At 41.4% G+C, this 27,429-nt stretch overlaps 1 protein-coding gene across 5 annotated transcripts in view; it reads right to left on the reverse strand.

Moving 5' to 3' along the window:
* The window catches only part of IQGAP2 (IQ motif containing GTPase activating protein 2), a 589,818-nt gene that overhangs the window by 125,557 nt on the left and 436,832 nt on the right, over positions 1-27,429 (reverse strand). For all 5 annotated transcript variants that reach the window (XM_030193260.1, XM_030193262.1, XM_030193259.1 and 2 more), the window contains 3 exons: positions 17,397-17,564; positions 9,492-9,634; positions 7,952-8,122 (listed from right to left, as the gene is read on the reverse strand). In XM_030193260.1, the coding sequence (XP_030049120.1) occupies positions 7,952-8,122; positions 9,492-9,634; positions 17,397-17,564 (482 nt within the window). The remainder of the gene's footprint in view (positions 1-7,951; positions 8,123-9,491; positions 9,635-17,396; positions 17,565-27,429) is intronic.

Below are 27,429 nucleotides of genomic sequence, written 5' to 3' on the forward strand. Positions count from 1 at the left end.
TATAATAATTCTCACCTCCAACGTTCTATGCTTGGGACCGTGGCTCCCTGGCTGCAAGTGGTCTGCGAGGCAGACACGCATGGACATCACTGACGTCAACACAGCTGATTCCAAGGCAAGGGGAGGAGTAGGGACTCCTCCTACTGCCTCGGAATCAGCTGTCACCCCCCCCGCGCTACGGCCCCCTCGAAACCCACCCCCTCTTGCGAACCTGTCGATCCCCCCCCCCCGGAACGCCGAAAACCGCACCCTCCTCCCGCCGCTGTTGTGCACTACCTTCGAGTGGGTTCCTCAATCATCTTCTCAGAAAGTTTAACTCCGTGTGTCTGACGTCAGACGCACGCAGAGGAACTTCCAGACAAGATGATTGAAGAACCCACCCGAAGGTAGTGCACAACAGCGGCAGGAAGGGGGGGTGCGGTTTTCAGCGTTCCGGGGGGGGATCGACAGGTTCGCGGAAGGGGGGGGGGGGGTTCGAGGGGGCCGTAGCACGGGGGGGGGGGGGGGGGGGAATTGCCTGCCTAAGGCCCGTTTCCTTGCCTACAGAAATGGGCCTTTTTTACTAGTAGAGCATATAAAAAGCATCCTTGAGAATATTACACCAGTCCCTAGAATACCAATACATCTCTTACTGATAAAACATAACAGGATGTTCCACACAGAACTACATATCACAAGATCTTGATGGAGTCACAATAAGTAATGCTGATCTTAGTGCCTGGGTATAATACTAACAATCTGACCTGCCTTATTCCAGCAGCATTAAGAACCTAAAAATGTAGAAGTACATAATTCTGCTATAGATAGTATTTAAAAACACTGTAAAGTGCTATAAAATGAATGGACGAAAAAAGTACACAAAAAGGTCCACTAACATAACTTTCAGGAACAAATAAAGACCTTCCTTTTTTTTCCTGTGTAAATCAATCCATTTTAGTGAAGCATCATGCATTCATTTGTGCAAAATAAATGTATAAATGGTGAAAACAGCATAGACCTAAACAAAGCTGATGAAAACCATTTCCTCTACAAACTGAAGTCTCATAGCTTATTTCTTCCCCAGCTTTACTAAGATTTCTCAAGCAGTGATGAATCTGTTCCTGCTATCACTTATTTCTGCACTACTGCTACCTATACCTGGATCAGTTCTGAACAAAAAGTAATAAAGCAAAATCTAAAGCATTTGTTAATTTCAGAACTATATCTAGCCATCCACATTGTGCTCTCTGTTTGCCTTTTCTGGCTCTTAAGTGCCCTTAGCATTACATTTTATATACTTCATTTTCTTGAAGCCCTAATCCTGTATTTGTGACATCATTTCCATGGCAACCTGCTGATGTTAGGCAAAGGTTTATGATGTAAGGTGGGAATAAGCAAGTATTAAAGAGTATATCTGAAAATATGTTTCTCTTATTATTATTCCAGGAAATAAAGTCAAATGGGACACAAGGCTAAATATACTGTTTGGGCTTAAATGTTTGAATTTTTCATTTCTTATCCAGTTCAATAAGGCGGCAGATCTTTCAACAAATACATATTCCAAATATGTTCTAAAATCTATCATACAGTCTTCTACTCCAGATTCTGCTCAAGATAAATTCATATAATAAAAATACGATTTCTTTTTCCTCGTTACAAATGCTTAAGGACACCTTTGCAGAACAAATTAGAGATCATGTCGGTGTAAATAGATGCAAATGTCAGTATCTTTATTAACATAAGCTTTCTCTAATCTACTAGATGTAGATGCAGACCTTAGCAGATACCAAAACACATGCATTTGACTGTCTTCACACACACCAAGAACCAACCCGCAGTCTAGCTTCTCTCCCTCTCTTCCACTCTCCTCCCCGTCCCTTAGTCCAGTATCTCCCCCTCCACTCCCCTACCCACGGTCTGACATCTCCCCTCTTTCTCAAACTCCCCGCTCCAGCGTCCTACCTTCAGGCTTGTCCTTCAGACCGCCGGCAACAACAGCAGTTCAAACAGATCAACTAGCACCGACATTTTCTTTCTCAGGCTGTGGGCTGTGCTGGAGGAGCTTGCTTGCTGCCCTGAACCAGACTCTCTGATTTTTCGGGGGAGGGGTGGGGGGACAGGGGCACAAACGGGTGTCCCACTGCCGGTGCTCAGCTGTATCCTGCCTGTTGCAGGCGTTTTTCCAACTTTGGAGCTGACAGAGGGAGCAGTTGTGCTGGTGAGCACTTGTTGATGGCATCAGTTCTTCTTCTCTGTCCCGCGCAACTCGAGGCAGTGCACGAGGCAGGCAGGAGCAGGACCTGGCTTCACAACATGCACGCTTAAAACAAGGGCCTTCCCAACGGTCCCGTTTCGCCAACTGGGGTTTCGTCAGGGGAAGGACGCCCCGCAACACCAAGCTATGGCAAAATCCCAGCTAGTCGTCAATACAGCGAGATGTATGTGAACTTTTTAGACCCTCATAACCCCAAAGAGAACACTTTAAATTCACAGTGTTTTGCATATAAATGGGGCACAAATAAAGCTATGGCACCAATCAGCTAACTTTTCACACCTAACCTCTAACATTTATAACTTTTCAGAAATTTTTTAAATCATTAAAGTATTTATTTTAAGCTGTAGGTGTCAGTGCAGGTCTCCTCAGACTTTACTGCACATGTGCAAATTTTCATTCCATCTGGATCATTTGTGGGCTTTCTGGTAGCTCCTCTTGCTCTCCCAGCATCCCCTGGGCAGCCCCTAATTAAATGGCGCCATACGTGCATACATTCTCACATGTGTGAGCATGTAAAATTTCACAATGTGACCCCAAGACACTCAAACCTCTGGTTGTCTGAAATAGTGGCCCTCCAACTTTATTAAAAATCAGTGATGGTACAGTGTTTCCCGAAGCTCTGGGACATCTCCGAAGCCATCAGGTCCCTTTTACACACGTGCATGCAGGTGTGATGTCACTGTGCATCGCTACTGCCCCACTTGCTCGCAACATCCTTCTTGGGCCAAAACCATGCCCAACACCTCCAGAGGCTATCAAGCCTGCCCAGCCGGTTTCCAACATCTTCAGGGTGGCCTAGAACCCCACGGATCATGTCGACAGCACAAATTCCGCAATGGGTCTGTCTCCACCAAGGTACCATCCTCTCAGAGCTCCAAGGACTTTCCCCAACATTTCCCTTTGACCCTGAACCCAGGTAAAACTAAATAATGCATTTTCTTTTCAAATCATATTTTTGTTTGTTCACTTGTTTCGCAATACAAATTTATCCATTCACATAGGATTCGTTTATATTCTTCTCTCTTCTTTGCATTGTATTAGTCAACTCTCAGCCAATCCCGGAGCATCACCGTTCATGTTTGTTACGTCACATATGCTAATGTACCACATGCCGGGGATTCTTTTGAAATCAGTTTTTTTGTTTACTTGATTCACCATACTCTTACAGATTTTTCACATTAGTTTTGTTGATAATTATTTATCATCTGAACTCTTGGTATGTTGGTCATCCTTCATCACAGCCCTCGTTTTTGGCGCACTTTTTTCTTTTTAAGGCGGTCAATATCCATTAGCTGTTTTCAACATTGCAGATCAGCTACACTTCACAACAAAGGTCTTTTTGAAGGTAAGATGCAGCACTTCTCATTTCGTTCTTATACTTGATTCCACCAGATTGCATGTGCCATCGATCATCCTTCTTCAGCGCATCGCTTTTTGCAGCACGGTCTTTTTTCCTGCTCACTTGATACCACCTACTTGTGTTATATCGCCACTCACACTTGTACAGGTTGATTGGGATCAGTTTCATTTACTATGAATTTGCTTCTCTATATAGATTTCATCATATATATTTATTTTTATACAATTTGACGTTTCTTCTGCACCTTGTTTCATACGGTTCACTTTTTCCCGCCCATTTAATAATGCAATGATTCATTTGTTTGCTATGGTTCCCCTACTGTGTCCTCTAATTACATCAACTCTTTTTATAATCTAAATATATATCAGCACATTATGATTTTTTTTAGTGTTTGTGCTTTCATTTTTCTAGACCATCACAATTCAATGTCATTACTTCTGGACTCTCATTTTTTAATCAAGTTTTAAAGGTTAGTCCTTTTTTAATTTTACTCTGTTGTAAAACACACACTTCCTCATTTTCCTTTTACTTTGTTGAAAAAACACACACTTACTCATTTTCCTTTCACTCTGTTAAAAATACACCTTTATACCCCGTTTTTAAGGTCACACTATGATTTTTTATGTATTTTTCAGCACATCATCGCTAATCTGTTAGACTAAATCCTATGGATCACACACAAATACATATATATATATATATATATATATATATATATATATATATATATATATTTGTTTAATTATTGTTTTTTATTTACACCATAATCAATTTACTCATTTTTTCAATTTATATTATAACGATTCATTTCATTACAACTGATCTTTTTTTAATACTTCTTTATATATTACTTCCGATATGCCTGGTAAAGATTGGTCAAGTAAAATTAACACCTGCTGTCATATCCATGTTTTATCATGGTTCACCAATTCTGTAGCATTACATTCAAATTTCACCATGCTTCATTCATGTTTTATCCATCAAAGACTCAAAACCTTTTGTTGCAATTATACTATAAAAATACAAAGTAAAATATATTTACACTTCACATTTTTTAAAATATTTTTATATCTTTATATTATTGTTTATTCTCATATGTTCATAATTGTCAGTTTTTGTTTGTGTTTGCACTTTATCATTATACAGAGTGTTTTGTTTGAATTCTGTTTTTTTATATATTGTTTTTAACTCGTAGACTCCTGATGTAGGCCATCTGGCCGAAACACAACGTTGCGTCGAGTCAGTTTGTTTTTCAATAAACTTTGCTTTATTTCACCACTCCAGTGGTCCTGTCTTTGGATAGCCTGGTTCTCACCCCCACTCCGTCTCTGTTAAAATTAAATAAAAACATTTTCTTTCCCTGATTACATTTGCTCTTGTTTTCTTTAAAAATGTTTATAAACAAAAATCTTGAATTATTTTTTCAAATCACTCCAATAAGCTTTGAGCTTTAGCTTCAATAGGGAAACCATCTTTTCCTTTCTAAAGATTTCTATTTAATAAGGCCAGTTGAAATTGAAATCCCCAACATTTTTCATTCTAAAAAATACAAGGAAACAAACTGTACAATTTTTCCAATACAGAGTTAGGCAAAATCATTTCTCAAGATATTTGAAATTTATGAATCACAGAACATATAGTTTGCTTTCCAATCATTTCAAACTACTTCAATCATTTTTGTATGCTAGCTTAGCTCTGATCAACATAAGATACGAACTAACCTTTAGTATTTAATTTAGAATATAATTTTTTGTGAGGTATTTCAGTTTTTTTCCTTGGGTACCTCGTTTCCCTTCATATCTATTTTCCACTTTTGAGCTAGAGCTACTTTGTGTTTCTACAAAGATTACAGGTGGATTAGTCTATTGTACCTCTGTTCGAGTAACATACCATAGAATATTTTTCTCACTGACTGCAGAATACTCTTGGTCAATATTATCTCTCAACATTATTATTAGATTGATTCTCTTCTCTTGTCATCATTCTCCACCTCCCAAGGGACCAATTTTAGCTGATTTCTATGCAAAGTTTTCACATGTCCTGTTTTACTCGTCAATCGGAAGAGATTTTTCTTTCCACCAAAAATATCAATCACCAGATATTCTTTTTGCCAGATGTATTGTATTTATATCTCTTATGAAATCCCCGTTTTGTAACCAAAATCCAGTTTCTCAAGCTTAAATGAGTACCTCCTGCATGTTTATCATATTCTCTTTTTTCCCCTACAACCTTCTCAGATGCAATTTAAACAATCTCTCTTCTTTCTTGAAGCTTCCTTTGATGATTCAATACCCAATCTTCTATACCATCTAATTCTACACTATCTTCATTGAAATAAAATTCTTCATGAGGTAAAAATTTTGTTCTACCCAACATAAGATATGCAGGCGTATATCTGGTGGCACTGTGAACCTTATTATAGATTTGGTTAACTAACAGATATTCTGACCATTTTTGTTTTTTTCTTTATAATCGCATACGGTTTTTAGAATCTGGTGCATGGTTCTGTTGTAACGCTCACATCTGCTGTTACCTTCAGGATGATATGGTGTGGTATGGGATTTTTGTATTCCACACCAATAACAAATTTCTTTAATTATCTTTGCCTCAAAAGCTTTTCCTTCATCAGAAGACAGCCGTATGTCGCTATCCAATTTACTTATTTACCAGATTCACAGTCTCCATTGCCACAAAAAATCAGTCATTACTAAAATATTTTCATATCCACTTTTATGTTTTTCGAGTACCGTAAAATCTAATGATAACACTTCTAATGGTTCTTTGACATCAAAACTTTGCAGTGCAGCTTTTTATTTAGGACAAATTTCTTTAGCATAAACACACTTCTTGCAATGCGTAATCCACTGTTGTATTTCTCTCCACATATTAATCCGAAAGTATTTTTTCCTGTTATTTTTTGAAGTTTCTTCCCTAGCATAATGTCCCCCACAATCCTGCAAGAACTGAGAATCTACAAGATGGCTACTGGTGGTGAAGAAACAGACAGTCCTAGCAATATGGAATAGCAACAGAGTTCCGTATAATACAAGGTTTGTTAGAGGTCTCATGGGTAACTCCTACATGAACAAGCTAGTACTATTGTGCATCAAGTTGAAGACAATCTTTATAATCAGAACTTTATTTGTGAGGAAATGCTTGGAACACAGACTCCACAGCTACAGCAGCAGGTATGTTGTGCTCCAGCCCCTCCATTATAGGTAGTCTGTAGGGAAGAGGAGGGATGGGGTATGCATCTGGAACAGAGCAGAGAATAGCCACTTTATCCCCTAATACAACTACTCTTCTGTTGCTCCTGCTCCTGCCCCTGGCTTATCCCCTCTTTGCTCCACAGTTCCACTTCTTTTCTGTGTACAGAACAAATCCTACAGCCGACTTAACATTTGTAATAAATATTCTTTCACTTTTTAGACATTTGTTTGCAAAATAAGAGTGTACACAATGAGATGATCATGTCCATCTGCCTGTCTGTGATCTCCTTTCAGCAATCACACCATAGGATGTACTGATTTGATAGTAGAGATTACAGGAGTGGGGAGCTAGTACAGTCAGGGGCCCTTTTACCAAGCCGCGTAAGCGTCTACGTGCACCCAATGCGAGCCAAAATGGAGTTACCGCCCGACTACCGAGCGGCTCTTGCGATTTCATTTTTGGCGCGTCTGATACGGACGTCCAAAAATAATTTTTATATTTGGACACGCGCAGAGTGGCATTTGATGTGCGTAGGTCATTACCGCCCAATTACCATGTGAAATTTTACCGCTAGGTCAATGGCTGGCGTTAAGGTGACAGACCCAAAATGGACGTGCGGCAATTTTCATTTTGCCACACGTTCATTTTAGGCAAAAAGTTTAAAAAGGCATTTTTTACAGGGGCACTGAAAAATGATTCTGCGAGTGCCCAAAACACGCCTCTACACTACAGCAGGCCATTTTTCAGTGTGCCTTTATAAAAGGGCCCCTCAGTGTTTTAAATGTTTAAGGAAGAGGGCTGCCTTACATTCAGCTCAGTTTCATTTCTGTGTTCCATTCTTGTGCACGCTAAACCTGTTTGTGAATGGGAAAAAGTACTTCAGTGCAGGTACACACAGGTTGGATACAACTCTTCCCGGACATAATGTCACTCCCACAAACATACAGAGGCTAAGAGCACATTATATCCAGACTCGCTCATTTCAGATGCTTCTTGATTTCCCAGAAATAGAAGAAATTATGGATTGGGAAAGTGCTGAATTGATGCCTAATGCAGTGCAGTGAGCTGAAATGAGCTGTATGCCAACATTCACAAGCAGTATATATATGTTACTAGCTTCACTATACCTGTAATTTGATTGCAAAAGGTTCCTGTCTGTGAAGATATGCTTTCCTCTCTTGAAAAGCTTTTCTGACGAGGAAACCCCTGGCACGAGCTTGCAACTGAATGATCAAGTTTTCATTTGCAAACCACAGCTGTTCACGATTATAATTTGCTGTAACTTGACCAATAATAAGCTGGAAAGGAAAAAAAAATCAAGTTAAAAAAAAGAAGAGCCGGAAAGCAAGCAAGCTGAATTTCATCAGAGTACATAAATTGGGAAGCCAAGTAGGCACTTATTTTAATCCTACTTTATGAAGGACTATAGGCACCTGTGTGCTTTTATAAAATTACCCCACAAAAGCAGCTAAAAATGTCCCCATGAAAGAACTGAAATTGAAGATTGTGTAAGCATGAACAGGTGTACATCGTAAAATGCATATAAATGAAAACACTGCAGGCATTCTGCCCCAAATCTACCCCTCTACTACACCTATCCCCATAGACATGTGGAAGTAGGTGTGTTCCTCTTGCCAATGCTTAATCTTGTGTATATTTGGGGGGGGGGGGGGTAAATTTATAAGTGGAACTTATAAGTGTGTGAACCAGCTTAGATCTATATTTACTGCTTTCTGGGCAAATTCACCCACATAAATAAATACATACCATATAGAGCCTTTATAAAATTACCCACTAAATGTAGAATTCATCCAAGAAAAATTTACCTTTAGTATAAATGTCACTTATATTTATTTCTAAAATTTATGCCATACAAAAAGATTGCATGGCCATCAAGACTATGTAAGGGAATGCTGGACATTTTGACTGGCAGTTTTCTTGACCAATAGAACTAACTGTGTGGAGTGGAGGAGTGGCCTAGTGGTTAGAGCACCGGTCTTGACATCCACAAGTGCCCAGTTGAAATCCCACTGCTGCTCCTTATGATCTTGGACAAGTCACTTAAACCTCCATTGCCTCAGTTACAAAATTAGATTGTAAGCCCTCCAGGGACACGGAAATACCCAGTGTACCTGAATGTAATTCATCTTGAGCTACTACTGAAAAAGGTGTGAGCAAAATCCAAATAAACTGTTCCTGTGATGGATACAGATACAAAGAAATCCTAGACAAGCAGTAAAATAATCTGTTCCTGTGATGGATACAGATACAAAGAAATCCTAGACAAGCAGTAAAATAATACCTGACCTGGACTGATCAATTATCCTTAATTTATTCACATTATCTTACAATTATCACCCAATACATCAAGATGAAATCCAGAGATGGCCAATGATTGCACAAACAACCATTTTAGAAGGGTCTAACATTATGCAATACATTCAAAGAATAGTTCTTTGATTAGAATACTAGTATACTATATAGACATGCCTTCATGTATTCAGCCATCTCCACATCAGTGATGCACACTCTAGACAAAGCCAAGCGTGAAGCAGGATTTATTTCCAGTGTTCCTAAGTTCCATAGGTTTAGTTTGTTTTAGTGTCAGTCTATTCAACAAACTGTTTTCTTCTTTCCCTTCTCCTAAACAAAAATAAAGCTCCATACCTGTATCTCTTCTCTGGTAAGCCAAGTATTGTTTAGTAGAATTCCTTCTGGTTGAAGCCAAGTGCCCTCTTCAGTTTCCACATTGTAATAGTAATCGTACCTATCCTTCACTCTGAGTTTAATCCAGGGACATTCATCAGTTCCTGAAGATCAAATGCATAAAAATGTTTGCTCTTTGTAAACCTGGATACACTACATGCATCAATCTCACTTCTCCCGCTTCATCGTTATCCTTAGTGGCAGCACATGACAGTCATATTAAATGTAAATCAAGCACACATGTACCACAATGAATATTTTCAACATACAAATAAGGATCAGTATATTTTTTATAAAGTTTTTTCCTCCCTTCGTTGTATAGCCTTTTATGCTCTGAAGTGTGTCACAGATAGGAGCATTCAGGAAATTCAATTTACTTTCTATGTGGACATGTGGAAGAATAATCCACTGACAAGTCCTAGGTTCACAAATCAGTGCAGACTCCTGTCAAGTCAACCCAATTCTTTATTAATGTGGACAGATACAGATAAGCTTATCTGCCAAGTTTGATCATATACTGCTTACACACTGTGGGGTCTGTTTACTAAGCCGCGTTAGTGGCTTCCGTGCAGCATTGCCTACACAGCCCATTCAAAGTGAATGGGCTGTGTCGGCACTAGCGCACAGCCTGCTGCAATAGTGGCTTAGTAAACCCCAGCATGTATCAGGAAAAGAAAACAGGGATGGGAGATTTCATTTGTGTTTAAATTAAAAGCTAGGGTAGTGACCAATGAACACAATTTCAAGCAGTTTGTAGTGACTAGTCAGTGCCCCGCAAATACTGGTGCTACATCAGCTTAATCTATTAATATAAATGGATGGCTACATCTTTTCAATCATGGCATGCTCTTTATGCCAGGCTGTAAGGCACAGTTTTATACATAGTCCACAGTTCTACCAATATTGTTCCACAAACCTTCTTTCACATTCTGGCAGAATGCACAGGGAAACGACAGATTCCAATATCATCATAAATGTGTCCATACTTTGAGCCAAATATGGTATGTGCAATAAATACTTTTGGTCCCACCCAGGAGAGGTTCTCGAGGATTAGAGGTAGCAACTCATGCATGACAAACCAAAGTCACATGGCAGTCATAGAAGGTAAGATGGGATGGCATGCATTACACACATGGAGCACAACAGAGGAATAGAGATATGAAGCTGCTTTTGAAAGACCATATCTTAACCATAGTATATGGTGTTCAGACTACAAAATTTAGGAAGGATATCAAGGAACTAGAAACAAAACAGCAAGTCTGGGATGGCTCATCAGACCTCCCCTGTCTATTAGATAAAAAAAAGTGAGGACATATTGCAATGAGCAAATGAACGAAAAGCTTCTGCAGGACTGATTTCATGCTTTTCACATTCTCCTTGAGGCACACCTAACTAGTTGGGTTTTCAGGATTACAAAGAATATGCATGAGACAAATATGCATATTGCAGAGACCCTTTATATGCAAATTTATCTCACGCATGTTCATTGTGGTGATCCTGAAAAACTGATTTAGAAGACTATCTTCAGAAGTATTTTGGCTGAAAAAATCCTAAACAACATGTAGCAAACATATTATGCAGCAACAGCATTAATTCTATACTTCAACAGCAAGAGCCCTAGCTACGAATAGGCAGCACTACAAATATTACATTGGACCTTATAATACCGATAGATCTACCACTGGTATAACAGACAAGTGGTACTGCTACAGACCTATACACAGAAGCCACTTAATACCATACCTCAGTCACACCCTACACACAGACGTTCACCAAATACAGAACAAGGGATCACAAATTATAAATAGAAAAATAAAGACAAAAATCAAAACTGGGAACTCCAAGAAATTGAACTAGGTATGTACCACACCACAAGAGAAATAAAAACAGAAATGCATTTCCTTATACTAAACATAATACAAGGACATCCATGATGCACATTTCACAAAATAACAATCTAGTTAATAAATTTAAAATAAAACACTACTTTCGTTATGTGGACATTTTGTTTTCCATCATTCTGGTCTCAGTTTATTTTTGCCTTCCTGTGTGTCTTCTGCCAACTCTCTTTCCAGGGGCTGTTGTCCATTTGTTATTGCTCTTCTCCTGACTTGTTCCATTCCCTCACTACATCTGTCTGACATATTGATCTTTCGCTTTTAGCTTTTTCCTCCATTTCTTTCTATTGTGCCTGTCAACTCAAATTTCATCCACTTTCTCACCCTTTAGTCCTCTATCGCCTTTTTATTTTTCAACTACCTATCAACTTTCCATCTCCTTCTCTTACCAGCTAGCTCTCCCAGTTCCCATCTCACTCCTTCCCTGGCTCCTAATCCTCCAAACCCCAAAAATGCATATTTACCCTCTGTACTATTATTCTCCTCAGACTCATCTCCTTGACAACTCCCATGACTTTTCCCATATAGTTTACCCATTCTCAGTTTCTTCCCACCTTCCATCCACCCTTGTAGACCAGCATCTCCTTCTCTCTCCCCCCATCCTTGAAACTTGACATCTGCCTGTTTCTTCCCTCCACCTCTCTCTCCCCCGTCCATCATTTCTCTCTTTCTTTCTTCTCTCCCTTTACAATCCAGCATTTCCTCCTCTCTCTTCCCTCCCTCTCCTCCCCCTCAGGTTCACTAATTCTATTTCTTCCCTCCACCCTTTGATCCATCAATTATCTCTTTCTTCCCTCCCTCCCTGCTCTTGTGGTCCAACATCTTCCCTCCCCCTCTACCCCAGGATCCATAATTTTTTTCTTCCCACCCCTCCCCTCCATCCATCATTTCTCTTTTTCTTCCTCCATCCCCTCCCCTCCAGGTCCATCACTTCTCTCTTCTTCCCTCCCTCCCCTTGCAATCCAGAATCTCTTCCCCTCTTCCCTTTCTCCCCTCCACCCTCAGGTCCATCAGTTCTATTTCCTCCCTCCCTCTCTCCCCTCCACCCTCATATACCTCATCTCTATTTCTTCCCTCAGATACCTCATCTCTATTTCTTCCCTTCCCTCTCCAAGGGTCCATCCTTTTTCACTTTCTTCCCCTCCTCTTCCACTCTCAAGGTCTATCATCTCTTCCTCCACTCTCCCCTTCTGCACCTCCCCCCCCCCGGTCTAATTTACAACCATGACTCCCAGGAGGTCCCTGGCAGTGACAGCACTTGACAGAAGCTGCTTTCAGCCTGCTTGGAGCCTCATTTCTGCCGTGACCTGCTCCCGTGTAAACAGGAAGTTGTGTCAGAAGGGAAGGTCACAGCAGAGGAGATACCCCAAGCCCACTGCAAGCAGCATCTGTAAAGTGCTAGTGCTGCTGCTGCTGGGGACCTCCTGGGAGACATGGTGTAAGGTAGACTGGGCGGAGGGGAGATGCTAGATCATGGAAGAGGAGGAGTAGAAGAGACAGAGAGAAATGCTGTGTGGCGAAGAAACAGATGACAGCATGCTGGATTAGGCTGGGGGAGGCACTGTGAGCCCATCTGCCCTGGGCCCTCAGGTACTGCCTGGTTCCCTGGGTAGTCAATCCACCCCTACCATTTATTAAGCATGTCTCTCTCTGGATCATCCACTACACATACCAAAAATTAGTGCAATCCAAAAACAGTGTCCAGAATCAGCAAAGTGACTGCATTACATGCACAGAATCTGGAAATGCTGGTGTGCTTTGTGAACGACAGCATTTTTTGGACTTCTACAATAGTTCTGCTACTACATTTCCTAGTCTATTAAGAATTGTTTCAGCCATCAGATTTCTTTCAGCTACAAGATAAGTCTAGCTTTTATCTTATGTAAGCACTTTAGATGAGAGGGGAGAAGGGTTAACAACCAAGTCCTTGGGACACACCTAGTCAGTCAGATTTTTTAGGATACCCACAATTAATATATATGAGATAGATTTACATACAATGGATGTAATGCAGCAGAGTTGCCAGATCCGTAGATTTCTCGCCCAATTGTTTTGGTTTTTTTAGATTGCCTGCTGGCAAATTACCTGGGTTATGGCCCACCATCTTTTGGGCTGCATTCTTGGCCATGTGCTGTTTTTTTGGGTGGCCGCTGTGCCACCACAGTTCTCCCATCTCCTCTCCTCGTATTGTCTCCAGTCGAATCCAAAAAACACAGCATTTTTTTTCAAATTCAAGCCTCATTCTGGCTTCACCAACAGTGATGTGTGCCAGTGAGAGAATGTGCCACTATTGGTGGAGCCAGAATGAGGCTTGAATTTGAAAGAGCAAGTTGGTTGCATTTGTGTTGATGACGTCAGTGGCGTGCTCGTGCTTGTCAGCAGGCTCTTGCCAGTCCGATGCCTGAGCATATAGGCTCAAGCCTGGAGCGGCGGAGACAGCACTACTGCAGAGTGAGTGCATGCAGAGAGAGAGGAGAGAAGCAGCAGGAGCAGTGAGCAAAGATTTTACCCAAGTACTGTGAGCAGGGAGAAGGAAGGGACTCAGCCGAGCAGCAGCTATTCTAGGCTATCAGCAAGGACAATTCTTCCTTCCCGGAGCCTGGAAGAGCCAGCCAAGCTGAGCAGCAGAGCTTCTGAGCATTGCAAGAAAAGCAGCAAGCAGCAGCACGTGTAGCCCCTGGAGGACTTTTGAGGAGGAGCTGGGCACATACATTGGGCAGCAAACCACTGCACAGGTGAGGCAGCTGACTACAGGCAGCCTGGGGCTTGGTGGGGGGGGGGGGGGGTAAAAGAAAAAAATATGGCATGATCTGGTGTGTTCTGTTTGGGAGGGGGGTAGTGAGGGAGGATTAAACAGAAATATGGCTAGGTGCTCTATCATATAGATGTAGAACTTTGGGAAGTAAAAAAAAAAAAAATCCTGCAATTTATTACAGATCTAAATAACTCTTACAAACTTTGAGGCTCCCTCAAGGTTTGTAACAGTTATTTAAACCTATAATAAATTGAATTTTGTTCCCCATTGCCCAAAGTTCCTCTTCTATGTGATAAGAGCAGACATTTTATATAGAAAATATTTTATACCTACTATTAATAACCTTCTTTTTTTCCTTATGTGTACCACAGATTCTTTACTGATTGCCATGCGATTCCCTTAGTCAAGTCGATGACACGTGAACAAGAACATCTTGATTTGTCATCACTCATCATGTGAAAGTGGGCACAGTATGGAAAATGTTACAGCAAGAACATGGAAAAAGATGACACCTTGAAGGACTAGATACGCAGTGTGCCCAGTGACAATACCAAAACTTTATGTCGGTATTACATATCGTCAGCTATCATTCAAAGAACATAAGACCACACTGTCAAGACAGCAGAGCTGACGTTGGCGGCACATGTTGCATTCCATTCCAGTATTGCAATGACTGATCACCTAGGTGAGGTCGTCAAGGACATTTCAGGCAAAGACATAGCTCTACACCGAATGAAATGTTCCGCACTGATCAAGCATGTCCTTGGCCCTGCAGTACATGAAGAATTAAACTCAGGCAAAAAGGATACACCGTACTTAATTATTGATGAAAACACAGATATTGGCCTAGAGAAGCAGCTCTATGTGATGGTGCGCTATTACAGTCGTTCTTTGACCTGTATTACTACCACATTTCTAGGATTAATATTGTTTGAGTCTGGTACTGCAGATAGAAAATTCAGTGCCATTACCAAGTTTCTTGCTGCAAGTCGTCTTGTGATAGACAAATGTTTGGGCTTAGCAACCGATGGCTATACTACTACCATATGTGGGAAAAATAATTCAGTTATATCAAGTTGTACAAAGTGTAACTGCCATTCAATTCAACTAAGTTCTTCAGATGCACTGATGGTGATGCCAAGGAACATTGAATTCATGATTGCTGAGACCTATAACTGGTTCTGTCATAGTACTGCCCGCCAACAGAAATACAAATGATTATACGAATGCATTAATGTTGGCGAAGAACCACTAAAGATCCTGACGTTGTTGGATATTCGCTGGATGTCAATAGCCGCTTGTGTTCAGCGCGCTCTTGAACAATATGACGAACTAAAGCTTCACTTCCAGATTGTCAAAGATGAGGTGTGCAACTACATTGCAAAGCTGCTGTATCAGATGTTTTGCACACCAGAAAACAAGCTATACTTGGTATTTTTAAGGCCCATACTACAGGAACTCAACTGAGTTAACAAGCTATTTGAGTCTGAGTAAGTGAGCCCTGTTCAACTGCTTACTGAACTGGTAATGTTGTATGCAACATGCTGCAGAAAATTCTGAGACCAACGATATATATATCATGGGGAGCAACTTCGGCATATAATTTGGTAGATAGATCCCATCATCTAACTTTGGTAGCTATGAATTTTGGGATCGAATTTGAATTGTTGTTGCATGAGTCTCAAATTGAATGCACGCCTGCTGAACAAATAAGAGAACATTGTCGAGATTACCTATTTGAACTTCTGAGGGAAATTCATCAGAAGCTATCGGCAAATGTACAGTAGTAAGAGTCTCTGGCAGATCTTTCCCCATCTGTTGTCCTAGGAGCCCAGAAACTTCAACTGTTGAAGTTATATTTTTTACCTCTGTATAAGGGGAATCTTGGAGATCTGGAGCAACAGTGGGTGTGAATCAGCACATTGGTGTGGCTCATCTTTAGTGACAACGATGTTGAGCAGATTTGAGTGACTGCAGCAAATCATACAGATACTTGAGGAAATCATGATTTCCTTCAGCTGGGGCATTTTGCACTATGTATGTTGGCTTTAACTTTCAGCTATGTAGCATTTGAAAATACCTTTTCTCAGAGGAACCTCAAGACAAAATTGAGAAACAGGATGCGACAAGGCACCCTGGGAGGCACAAAGGCATATGCTGCAATGAGTTTGCAGTAAATTCAGATATTTATGCGACTCAGTACCAGAGTATTTTGCAGCTCATTTTCAGAGCCAAGCTTGGCCCCCCCCAAGGGCTCTTTTCAGAGCCAGTGTCTAGCTGTTCCAGTCTGTCCAGCCTCAGCATTCTTCTTCCAATCCTGCCTCAGCGTTCCTGATCTACCCCAGGCCCTGGTCTGCCAAGCCTGCCCCCAAGGACTCTTTTCAGCACGGACGGACACCTCTCCCCACCCACACGCTCCTCACATTGCTATTTTCGGTGTTGAAATTGTCAGGCTATTTTTGGGCTGGGAAATTTTTCACTACCTGGCAACTCTAGAGTTGCCATCGAAGCCCACCCCAGCCTTGATCTGTTCTTGCCATTTATGGGATCCAGACAGTAGAAGTATGCATGGAATTGGTTTAACTTCCCAACCACTGAATCTGCCATCAAAGCTCACTCTAGCTATGAGATCATTTAAGTTTCACTAATTGGATTCCATCCTTTTTCTATATAGTGATCCTCTGTGTTTATCTTATGCATTCTTGAATTCAGTCACTGTTTTCGTCTTCACAACCTCCTGTGGGAGGGCATTCCTGACATCCATCACCCTATCTGTGAAAAAAGTATTCCCGACTTTGCTTCTAAGTACCCCACCCTGAAACCTCAGGTCATAACCTCTAGTTCTACCACTTAAAGATTAGTTTGCATATTAATGCCTTTTAAGTATTTAAATGTCTGCATCATATCCCCCCCCCCCCCCAATCCATCTTTCCTCTAGGGTATATACTGAGGTCTTATGTATACCCTAGAGGAAAGGAGGGATTTTGTGTGTGTGGGGGGGGGGGGGGGGGGGGAATACGATACAGACCTTTAAACACTTAAAAGGCATTAATATGCAAACTAATCTTTTTCAGAGACAGGGAAGTAGTAGAACTCCAGACCAAAATGCTCTCTTGCAAAATACAGCTGAACAGTTTTACACTTTACCATTTTTTTAAGTACTTTAATGGCACAATACATTTTTAGTATCCATGCTTATCTTGATGATCTTACCTGCTTCCGTCTTTTGTCTCTTGGCCTTAGTGAGATCCTTGTGGTAGGTTTCAGCACAATCAGCAATCACTCCTCTAAGACCTGGCCTAGGAGACTGTAAAGAAACCAGAGTCTGTGGTGCATCATCTTTTTCCAAAACTTGGTTTATCTCTGCAACTCCTGCAATGACTAAATTCACAGAGAGAGATCAAAAATTAATCAAGGATACTATGTAGAAATTACAGTAACACTGCCGTGCCAGCACTACATCCATTCTTCTATTTTAGTGATACGAGCTGTGCCCTTTTATTTTGTCAATATACTGTTTTTAATGCAGTATTGTTACTTTGACATCCATTTTTTTTTTACATAGATTATCAATGTTAGCCACCTGGATTATTCAACTGTGGCATGTAATTCTAATAATTTATTAGAAAGAGCCAAGAGGATCTGAGGGAAGAAAGAAGCAACATTGATTTATGTATAAAAAAAGATGAGATATGCTTAAGAATGCACACCAGTCAGTACCATGATTGAATGATGTGGATGCTGATCCTTGAAATCTCATGCCTTAATAAACTGATTAGTCTACAAGATGCCACTTACCTCTGTAATGTTGTTACATAAGGTTAACATGGCTACTCCTTTTAAAATGGCTAAACTGTGTCAGACTATAAGAATGCAATGAAGGAGAACAAACGAACCAAAAATGAGTGAAAAGGGTAAATTAGTTCTTACATGCTAATTTTTTTTTTTTCATTTTGTCCCTCCAGACACTTGGGCTTGTGCTGTTCTGCCAGCAGGTGAAAACTGAGAACTACTGAGCTGTGATGTCATCACTTAAGAACCCTGTGTAACCAATCAGTATTTACGATAAAAAAGCAGTAAAATAAAGGCAATTAAAGGGGTGGGAGAACGACTCCCCTAGGAACTGAACAATTAAGGACATAGCCCTCCAGATTAAAAATCCAAAAGGAATAATGAACAAGCCAAAATGTAAATCTTTATGCTTCATAAGATAGAAAACAAACTGATGCTAAGAACCACAGGTGGGTTCTGGACTGATTTGGAGGGACTCAAGGAAAGAAAATCAGCAGGTAACAACTAATTTACTCTTTGTTATCATCCCACCGCAGAATTCCAGATGCTTGGGATGTACAAAAGCAGTACTTACTGAGGGCAGGACATTGAAATCCATGCTGCTAATACTTTGGCTTCAAGGTCCACATCACTTCAAGCTTGAACATCCATTCTGAAGTTACAAAGGAATACATTAATTTCCAGGTTGAGGCTTGGCAAATGTCATGAAGAGGAACTAAGCAGTCCTCTGCCAAAAAGCAAATTGACTCCTTGTAAAATGAGCTTTTAAAACTTCTGGAACTGAATGACCATGAAGAATATATGCCGAAGAAATAGCTTCTTTAACCCATTGAGCGATTGTTGCTTTTGATGCTGTTTTCCCTTCACAGTCTTCTCTGAAAAGAATAAAGAGCTTAACTGATTTCCTTATTGCCTCTGTATTCTTCAGGTACTTCAATATGTATCCAACATCCAATTTTTGAAAGGCAACTGCACTACCCTCATTTTTAAGATTCTGAAAAACAGGTGAAGAGAGTCTGATTCATACGGAAGGATGACACTGGTCAAAGCACAACCTTTTCATTGTTAAAGGCCAAAAAAGGTTCCCCTACATAACAAGGTCTGCAATTATACAAATCACCTGGCTGAGCAAACGCCTATAAGAAAAATTATCTTAATGGTGGTATCTTTTCAGGTTGTAGAATCAAGAAGTTTAAAAGGAGCTAAAGTGACAAGACCAAGTTTAAATCCTGGAGTTAATAAATGGATGATGTGGCATATTGATAAGTTTAACCCCATGGAAAAAAGGTACCACATCCAGATGCATAGTCAAGCTCTTTCCCCTCACTAGATCTCAAACAGGACAAAGTAGCCAGCTGTAGCTTAAATGAGAATACCAGCCCCTTGTTCAAACCATCTTGCAAGAAATCCAACATATCTGGAATAGAAAAATGCAGTGGAAAAATACCCACATTTTGACCCCAATTCTCAAAAATCCTTTAAACCCTTATGCATGTCAACAAGGTATACCTTTCCTAGAAAGTAACAAGGTAGCTATCACTTTACTGAAACAGACTTCCTTCTTTAACTTTGACCTCTTAAGAGTCAAGCCATAAGACAAAACATCCGGCATGCTGCTCGGGCCCTGAACCAACAGACGCTCTCTGCCTACCAGAGACACAGGATCCTCTACATTTAGATAGCCCCCAACAGTGCACAACTTCCAAGAAAGCATCCTCCACTAGACTCCATTCTCCTGGATCCATGGAATTTATGCTGAAGTAATCCACCCAGATATTTTGGCCCCGGCCACACGTGCTGTCAAAATGTTCTCCTGATTCTCCTTTGCCCAATAAAACATCTTCACCTCTTCTGCCACTTGCAGACTTCTTGTTCCTCATTTGTTGACATAGGTTGGTGCCAATGCATTATCAGAGAATCTTTTCCACTTTATTTTGAAACAGCTGATGAAACTCCAGGAAAGCTAAACGGATTGCCTGTATTTTCAGGTGGTTGATTGACCACTGAGCTTCCAATAAAGACCATTGACCATATGCCCATTTGTTGAGATAATGTGCCCACCAACCTGTGAGACCTGTATCCATCATCCCAAGGATCCAATTTGAGGTTTCTAAACTTTTTCCTTTGGACATATTGTTGCTGTACAGCCACCAGTCAAGATAGTCTGACCTGTAGTGATAGCAGTAGTAGTAAAATGTGGAACCCTTGACTATGGAAACCACTGAGAAAGATCAAGAGACCTCTGTAAAGGTATCATGTGCATCTGGCCCATGGCACCAACTCTAACGGCACAGCCATCAATCCCAACACTTGAAGGTAGTGCCAAATTGTTGGTTTGTAAAGAGCGAGAAGGTTTCCAGTCTGAGACTGTACCTTTTCCCTTCTAACTATAGGAAGAAACTTTGCCTTGGAGAGTGTTCAACTTTGCTCCCAAATATTCCAATGTTTGGGACAAGGTAAGTTTGTTCTTTGAAAAATTATAACCCATCCCAACTCTTGTAAGAAGTGCACCATTTGCACTGTGACTATTTCACTTCCTTGGAACAATTTCGCTCTTATTAGCCAGACAATCAAATAAGGGTGGACCAAAATTCTTTGTGTAAGGCAGATGCTACTACCATCATCACATTTTTAACGTACTCAGTGCTGTGGCCAGTCTGAAAGATATAGTGGAAAACTCGAAGTGCTGTCCTAAGATCATGAACCTCACGTAATATGTTGATGAGACTTCTTTTTGGGGACATGCAGGTGACACTTTTATTAAATCTAAAGAAGTAAGAAACGCTTCTTGTTGCATTGCCACAATCACCGATCCTAAAATTTGCATTTGAAAAAACTTGGAAATTTGAGAAATTTGTTAACCACTTTGAGATTGAGAATCTGACAGAAAGTACCTTCTTTGGAGCCGCAAAATAAATTGAACATACTGTTCTCTCTTCCAGAAATAGAAATGGAACAAATGTTTCTAACTGAAGTAAAGTGGATTGCTGCCACTTTTAGGTAAGAACAACAGGATGATTCCAGGAACACCTCAGGAAGAGGACGGGCAAACTCCAGAGCATAACTGTACTGAACAACCTCTAATACCTAAAGTTCTATGGGTTATCTGGGCCCACTTCTAGTAAATTTGACTGGTCTGGAAGGACAGTAAGGAAGAAAAATTAATCAGTAAAAGAAGAATTAAAACCCAACAAGTACATTAGCTGACACTTTGAGAGAAAATGAATTAAACGCATATAGGAATTGTATCCAGGGTCACAGCAAACTGCCTTGGTTTTGACAGAGACACATGGAGTAGTAATATAGCCAAGGCTGTGCAGGAGGACTACCATGAAAAGACAGAGGGTTCGATGCACAAAGCTTACCGTGGTTGCAATATTTGCTTTAAACAGGTGGTGGCCTGTCTAAAGCAAACATTATTTAGTTACCCTTTTACCGTTCCCTATAGCAGCTACCGACAACCCTATGCAAATGCATTACAATGAGCTCATTTATATTAAAATGAGCATTCCAAGTAATGCACAGAAAGTTCTGTGCACAGTGCCTACCTTTGACGTGCAAATTTTACTGCAGCTCTGTGCATGGACCCCCCCCTGAACACCCCTCCCCCAAGACCTTAAAAAACCTTGGTGGTTGGGTGGTCCCCACCACTAACATTCCACCTTGCTCCCCCAACTTGAAAATTTCCTGGGGGTTTGGTGGACCATCTGACCTTCCCCCTCCAAAAATCCCTAGGGGCATGGTTGGTTGGTTGTCTGACCCTCCCCCCTAACCTGGCAGGCCCCAGACCCTGGGCTGGACCCTTTGGTGTACACTAATAGTCCTGGCGGTCTAGTGGGATTCTACACCCCTTACCCTTCCTCCTACCTTGACGTACAAGGCAGGAAAACTTCCTCCTGCCCACCCACTTCCAAAATGGCAGTGCCCAGCCCCTGCCCAGTGCATCCTGGATGCACTCAGAAGGACCTAAGCACAATATGTAACAGTTTTTTTCCCCAGGATGCACTGGCAAGGGCTGGACACCACCGTTTTTGAAGCGGGTGGGCCCGAGACATTTCTCCTGTCTCCTACGTCAAGGTAGGAGGAAGGGTCCTGTGTGCAGGGTCCTGCTAGACCACCAGGGGGTCCACTGGGTCAGGAGGGGCCCAGTGGATCACCAGAGTATTTTCTGGAGGATGGGATGTCAGGTTTCCACTAGATTCCCCATCCCCAGGAACTTTTCAAGTTTGAGGGGTTCAAGGGGTCCACTGGACCACCAGTTATTTTCTGGAAAGGGAGGAGGGGTCGCTAGACCACCACGGAATTTTTTTTTAGTTGAGCAGTTGGGGGGGGCCTCAAAAAAACTCCATGGTGATCTACTGCCAAATGAATTTCACAGCTTCCAGTCACAAATAGCACGCAATACACAAAGGGGGGATTCATGCATCTCATTTGCATGCCATTTGTACACTGGTCACTGTTTGTGACTTGGTAAGTGCATCTGGCCCAGTGTCTCTTTTCAAAGAAATATAGATAACTGAGCCTTTGTTCAATGTTTCACTAAGTGGTTGTGACTATCGTTGCTAACCTCTCCAGGACACCGGGCATACAACCCAAGACAAAATGAAGGTAATTCTTTAAAAAAAAAAAAAAAAAAGCTGAGATATAAATCAGGAAAAGCTTAGAGTGTGTGGGTTTGGGGCAGTCTATTGGGTCGTGATGAGTGTACAGTACCAAATTCTATAAAGCTTAAGATTTTTTTCCTAGATAAACAGTGACCTTCAGGTCAGATTTTGTTAAGGACATTGGGGGAAGGATTGGAAAAAAGGAACTCTTTTACAGCATATTGTTTTTATTTTTTATTTTTTTGTTTTTAAATGAACGTTAATATTTTTTTTTGTATGTGTGTTTCATTTTCAAGCAAATCCCATCATGCTTTTAAGTATAAATTCACAATATTAGTAATTTTTTGATTTTTTCTATGGAACACACTTGAGTTTGATGTACACTCTTCTCCTGGGGGAATTCTGTGCTACTGTGCAATGCAGAATTTGTGCAGAATTCCCCACCTCCACAGACTGCGCACAATTCTGCTTTTCCCGTGCAGAATTCTGTGGTCTGTCTTTGCAGACAGATCGGCATAGATACTGGCAGCCAAAAACCTATTACTGGGCTAAATAGACCACCGGTCTGACCCAATATAGCTATTCTTATGTTCTTAATATACTGGAGTCCTGTTAAAGGAGCAAGAGCAGGAAATGGAGGGAGGGGAGGGGAGATGCTGGGGGGGATGTAGATCCATGGGTACATTAGAACATATGTGGTGGGAATGCAGAATAGTAGCACATTTTTGGGCCAAGGTGCAGGCTTGGAAGTGAGAAGATTGGGACTAGAGGGAAGTACCCAACATTGGGGACTCTAGGGGGAAGTCCCCTTATTAGCTTTTCTCTTAATCTTAGCTGTAAAAATGACGATATCATGGTCTTGGAAAATAGTAGAGGGGCAAACAATGAAGCTCTGTATAGAGGTTTGTAGAGAACTACGCTATAGGAGAGCATAATGTCTGAGTTGAAAGGAACAGAAATTTGGTTCAAGCTCTAGTAGTCCAATGCACAGCTATTTGGAGCCCCATGAGCCACACAACTGAAGACAGTGCTATTGTCTCATGCAAGGGGAGCACTTACCTCTGATTGATGTATGTACGAAGATGCCTAGGCTTCTACCTAGACTGTTACAATGTTGCTTTTCAAAGGGGGGAAGGGAGGAACAATGGAAAAGGGGAACATGTTGGATGTTGCAGTTCTTGTATTGATGTTTTTCTTTTGTAAACCAAGTTCTGGAAAGGTTAGATTTCATAATCGCTGATGACATGTTTTCTTGGTCAAATTTGTATTTATATGGTGGCAATGCTCACCCTCCCTACACACTCACCAGTCCAGCATGTAAAGAAGTTGCTGCACAGTTGCAGGTAGGGCTGCTTCCTTCTCTGCTGCAGTGGTTCCTTTAAGCCTGCACAGCTCAAATGAACCGTCGGGCCCAGGACAGCAGAGGAGCAGAAAGCAGCCCAATGTGTGGCTCTGCAGCTCTTCCTCCTACTACACTGGACCAGTGAGTCTGAAGGGAGTGGGGGGGTCTGGAAAAATGTAGATGGGTGGGTGCAGGTAGGGGGGCTGGAAAAATATGGTGTGTGTACGCGAGAGGGAGGGAGGCCTGTAAAAAGGTGGATGGAGTGTGGGTGCAGGGGGGGGGGGATGGGAAAACGGATGAGGTGTGTGCACCACGAGAATGGTGTGTAGGTCTGTGTGAAAGTGCATGAGAAACTGGGTTGGGGATGGGGATAATTTATGCCTGGGGGAGATGCCAGCTCTTATAATAGGGGAATTCTGCACAAAAATTACAAATAAAGTGTGCAGAAATTACAATTCTTTTGTGCAGAATTCCCCCTGGAATAATATTAAAAACCAACATATACTGGTGCTTACTTATTAATGGCACTGTTAGGAATAGAGCAACTGAACAAATGAAGTTTTTCACATGAGAAACTGTCATTTCCTGTGGGAAATCACAAGATTCTCAACAGAACACCAAGGACAACCTTGTCTTCCACTGCCAAGCTAAGATAACCATATATGTATTTGAGCCTGGTGGTTTGATTCTTGTTTAAAACTAAACAAGACTGATTAGTCATTTTTGTCCTTCAAAGCTTTATTTTAAAAAAACATGTGTTCTAATAAAGGGAGCAACTAGCTTATGAGACAACCCAAGATACAGATCCTGAAACCATGAATTTCACACACAAATTCCTAATTCTGAGAACCGTAGGGAAGCTGTTGATATACAACACTCCCAAAATTAAGATTTTAAAATAACTGTCTGATGAATTATATCAGTATATTTTATGCAATTCTAAAATAAAATATACATTTTTGTTCTATTAAAACTATATAAAACTTGATAATATTAACTTTCTTTTAAAAAGTTACAGACTGTGATAATGGGCAACATTTTAGAATGGATGCACAAATTGGAACCGAGACATCCAAGTCAGGTTGCTACACTCTGATCTCCTACAGTAGGGGAAATGATATCAGCTAGCTTTGACGTTACTGCTCAACAAGATGCCGGCTCAACAAGATAGACCCATTCTTCGGGAGACAGCAAAATGCTGTGTTCAAGCAGCGTCAAAGGCTCCAGCTTTCTACCAGATGATGCAAACACAAAGGATTCAATAGTCTCTTGAATCATAGGAGGGGTTGTCCGATTTTCCCTTCTTTTTAGGCACTTTTCCATGAAGTAAACGTGCCCTTGTGAACACATCCTCCTTCAGGATGCCATCTTGGATCCCCAGGAAACTGAACTTTTATTCAGTACAGTCTTTATTCAATTTATGTTTAAATCATTTTTATTAACCACATTGCTTAACTGTTAACAGCACAACATAGTACAGAAGCATTCAATAGAGAGAACAATGTATTTCCAGAATTAACAAACCTTATACCACCCCAACTATCTCCACCCAACCTACCCAATCCCTTTCCCAACCCTTCCCTTTCCCTCCCCACACTCAATTATGTTAAAAGTTAAAGATATGACTCCTCCCTCTGGAAGGCAATGTTAACCACAAGGGTTCCCACAGGGCACAAAATCTACAGCCCGGGACACTGTCCAAAGAGCTGATGCTGCATCTGTCCAGTCTCATTTGTTGTATCAATTGCGCTCTCCAGTATGCCAGTGGGGGTTTCTGATCTGACAGCCACGCTTTTAAGATGGTAGTAAGTCCAAAAAAGATCACCAGTTGACCAAAACCCTTGAGCCCTGTAGGGGGATCCACTGTGTAGCTGCATGCATAGAAGAGGAGAAGAGGGTCATTCACCATGGTGCAGCTCCACATATGGTCCATCGCTTGCAATACACTCCCCCAAAATTGTTTTACCATGGGACACAACCAGAACATGTGCCCCAAAGTAGCCAGAGCAGTCCCACACTTAGGGCATGATCCATCACAAGTTCTTATAACTCTAGATGCGCGTTTGGGAGCCATGTGCATTCTCAGAAGGAGTCTATACAATCTCTCGCGTTACGGAACTGACAGCCGCATGCGATACAACTTGCAAATAAATGATTTACACAGTTCAACTGTCACCACACATCCCAGGTCTTCCGACCAGAGCCTGGCCAATCTAGCATAGTCCAACTCTGTGGAGGTATCCTTTAGCTGATGATGATGAAATTTTAAGGGTACTTGTTGTTGCGCCTCCAAAGAGTACATCTCAGTCAAAACATCATTAACATCTTCAGTCATATCTGTCCATTGCAGTGTAGATATATAATGTTTTAATTGCATATAAGCATACTGCTGACCCTCTGGCAGTCCAAATTCCTCTCTCAATGTTGCTAAGGGCTTTAGTTTCCCTTCCTCATTAACCACCTGAGCCAAATACGTAATCCCTCTACTTGCCCAACAGGTGAAAGTCCTCCCTTCCTGGCCTGGAGGAAAGTCTGGGTTATTACAGAGAGGAAACAGGATAGTAACCTTCGCAGTAAAACTATGTCTTGTGCAGATCCATCTCCATATGGCTCTAAGTGATTGTAGGAGAGGATGCCTCCTATATGCCCCCACTGGCAAACTACTGCCCGCATGTAGAAGATAACTGAAGTGTACCTTTGGGAAAAGTGTCACCTCCGCTCGGGTTACCGAAAACTCCGAGGTGCTCCTAAACCAGTCATTTATGTGACGCATTGCGCATGCTATTAAGTACCTTATGCTGTGGAGACCCAATCCCCCATACTCTTTAGGTGCAGAGATCACTCTCATTGGGAGTCACGGACGCTTGCCCTACCAGAGATATCTTTGAATGAGTCTATTCAGGATCCTCTCCTCACGAACCCTCAAATAGATGGGGAGCTGTTGGAATAAATAGAGCCACTTTGGGGCAATTAGCATGTTAAACAATGCTATACGACCCCCCAGCGATAATGGCAGGGCGTGCCACATTGCCAGCTTGCATTTTGTCACCTCCACAAGCGGACGAACATTAATACTATATAAAGAGCTCAGATCCCTAGGGATTCGGATGCACAAATACTGTAAATCCTTAACCACCCAGTGTAACTGAAAGTCTCCCTGCCATGCCTGTTTTAGCGATTCGTCAATGTCAAGTGCACAGGACTTCTGCAGATTTAAGGATAGCCCCGAAAGAGTTCCATAATGCTCCACTGCTCTTAGTGCATTAATCAGAGAGGTCTGGGGGTCAGACAGAATTAGCAGATCATCTGCATATGCAAGGGTCTTCACCTCCTCCTTGCCAATGTTCACTCCCTGCACCTCTTCCATTTTATTTAAGTCTGAATCAGTGGTTCAAGAGAAATGTCAAATAGAAGAGACGACAGGGGGCATTCCCTGCCTAGTTACCCGTTGTACAGGAAACCACTCCGATCTGCTACCATTGGCTAAAATATGTGCCCCCAACCCCAC

Source organism: Microcaecilia unicolor, chromosome 2 (assembly GCF_901765095.1).
Source record: "Microcaecilia unicolor chromosome 2, aMicUni1.1, whole genome shotgun sequence".
NCBI lineage: Eukaryota > Metazoa > Chordata > Amphibia > Gymnophiona > Siphonopidae > Microcaecilia > Microcaecilia unicolor.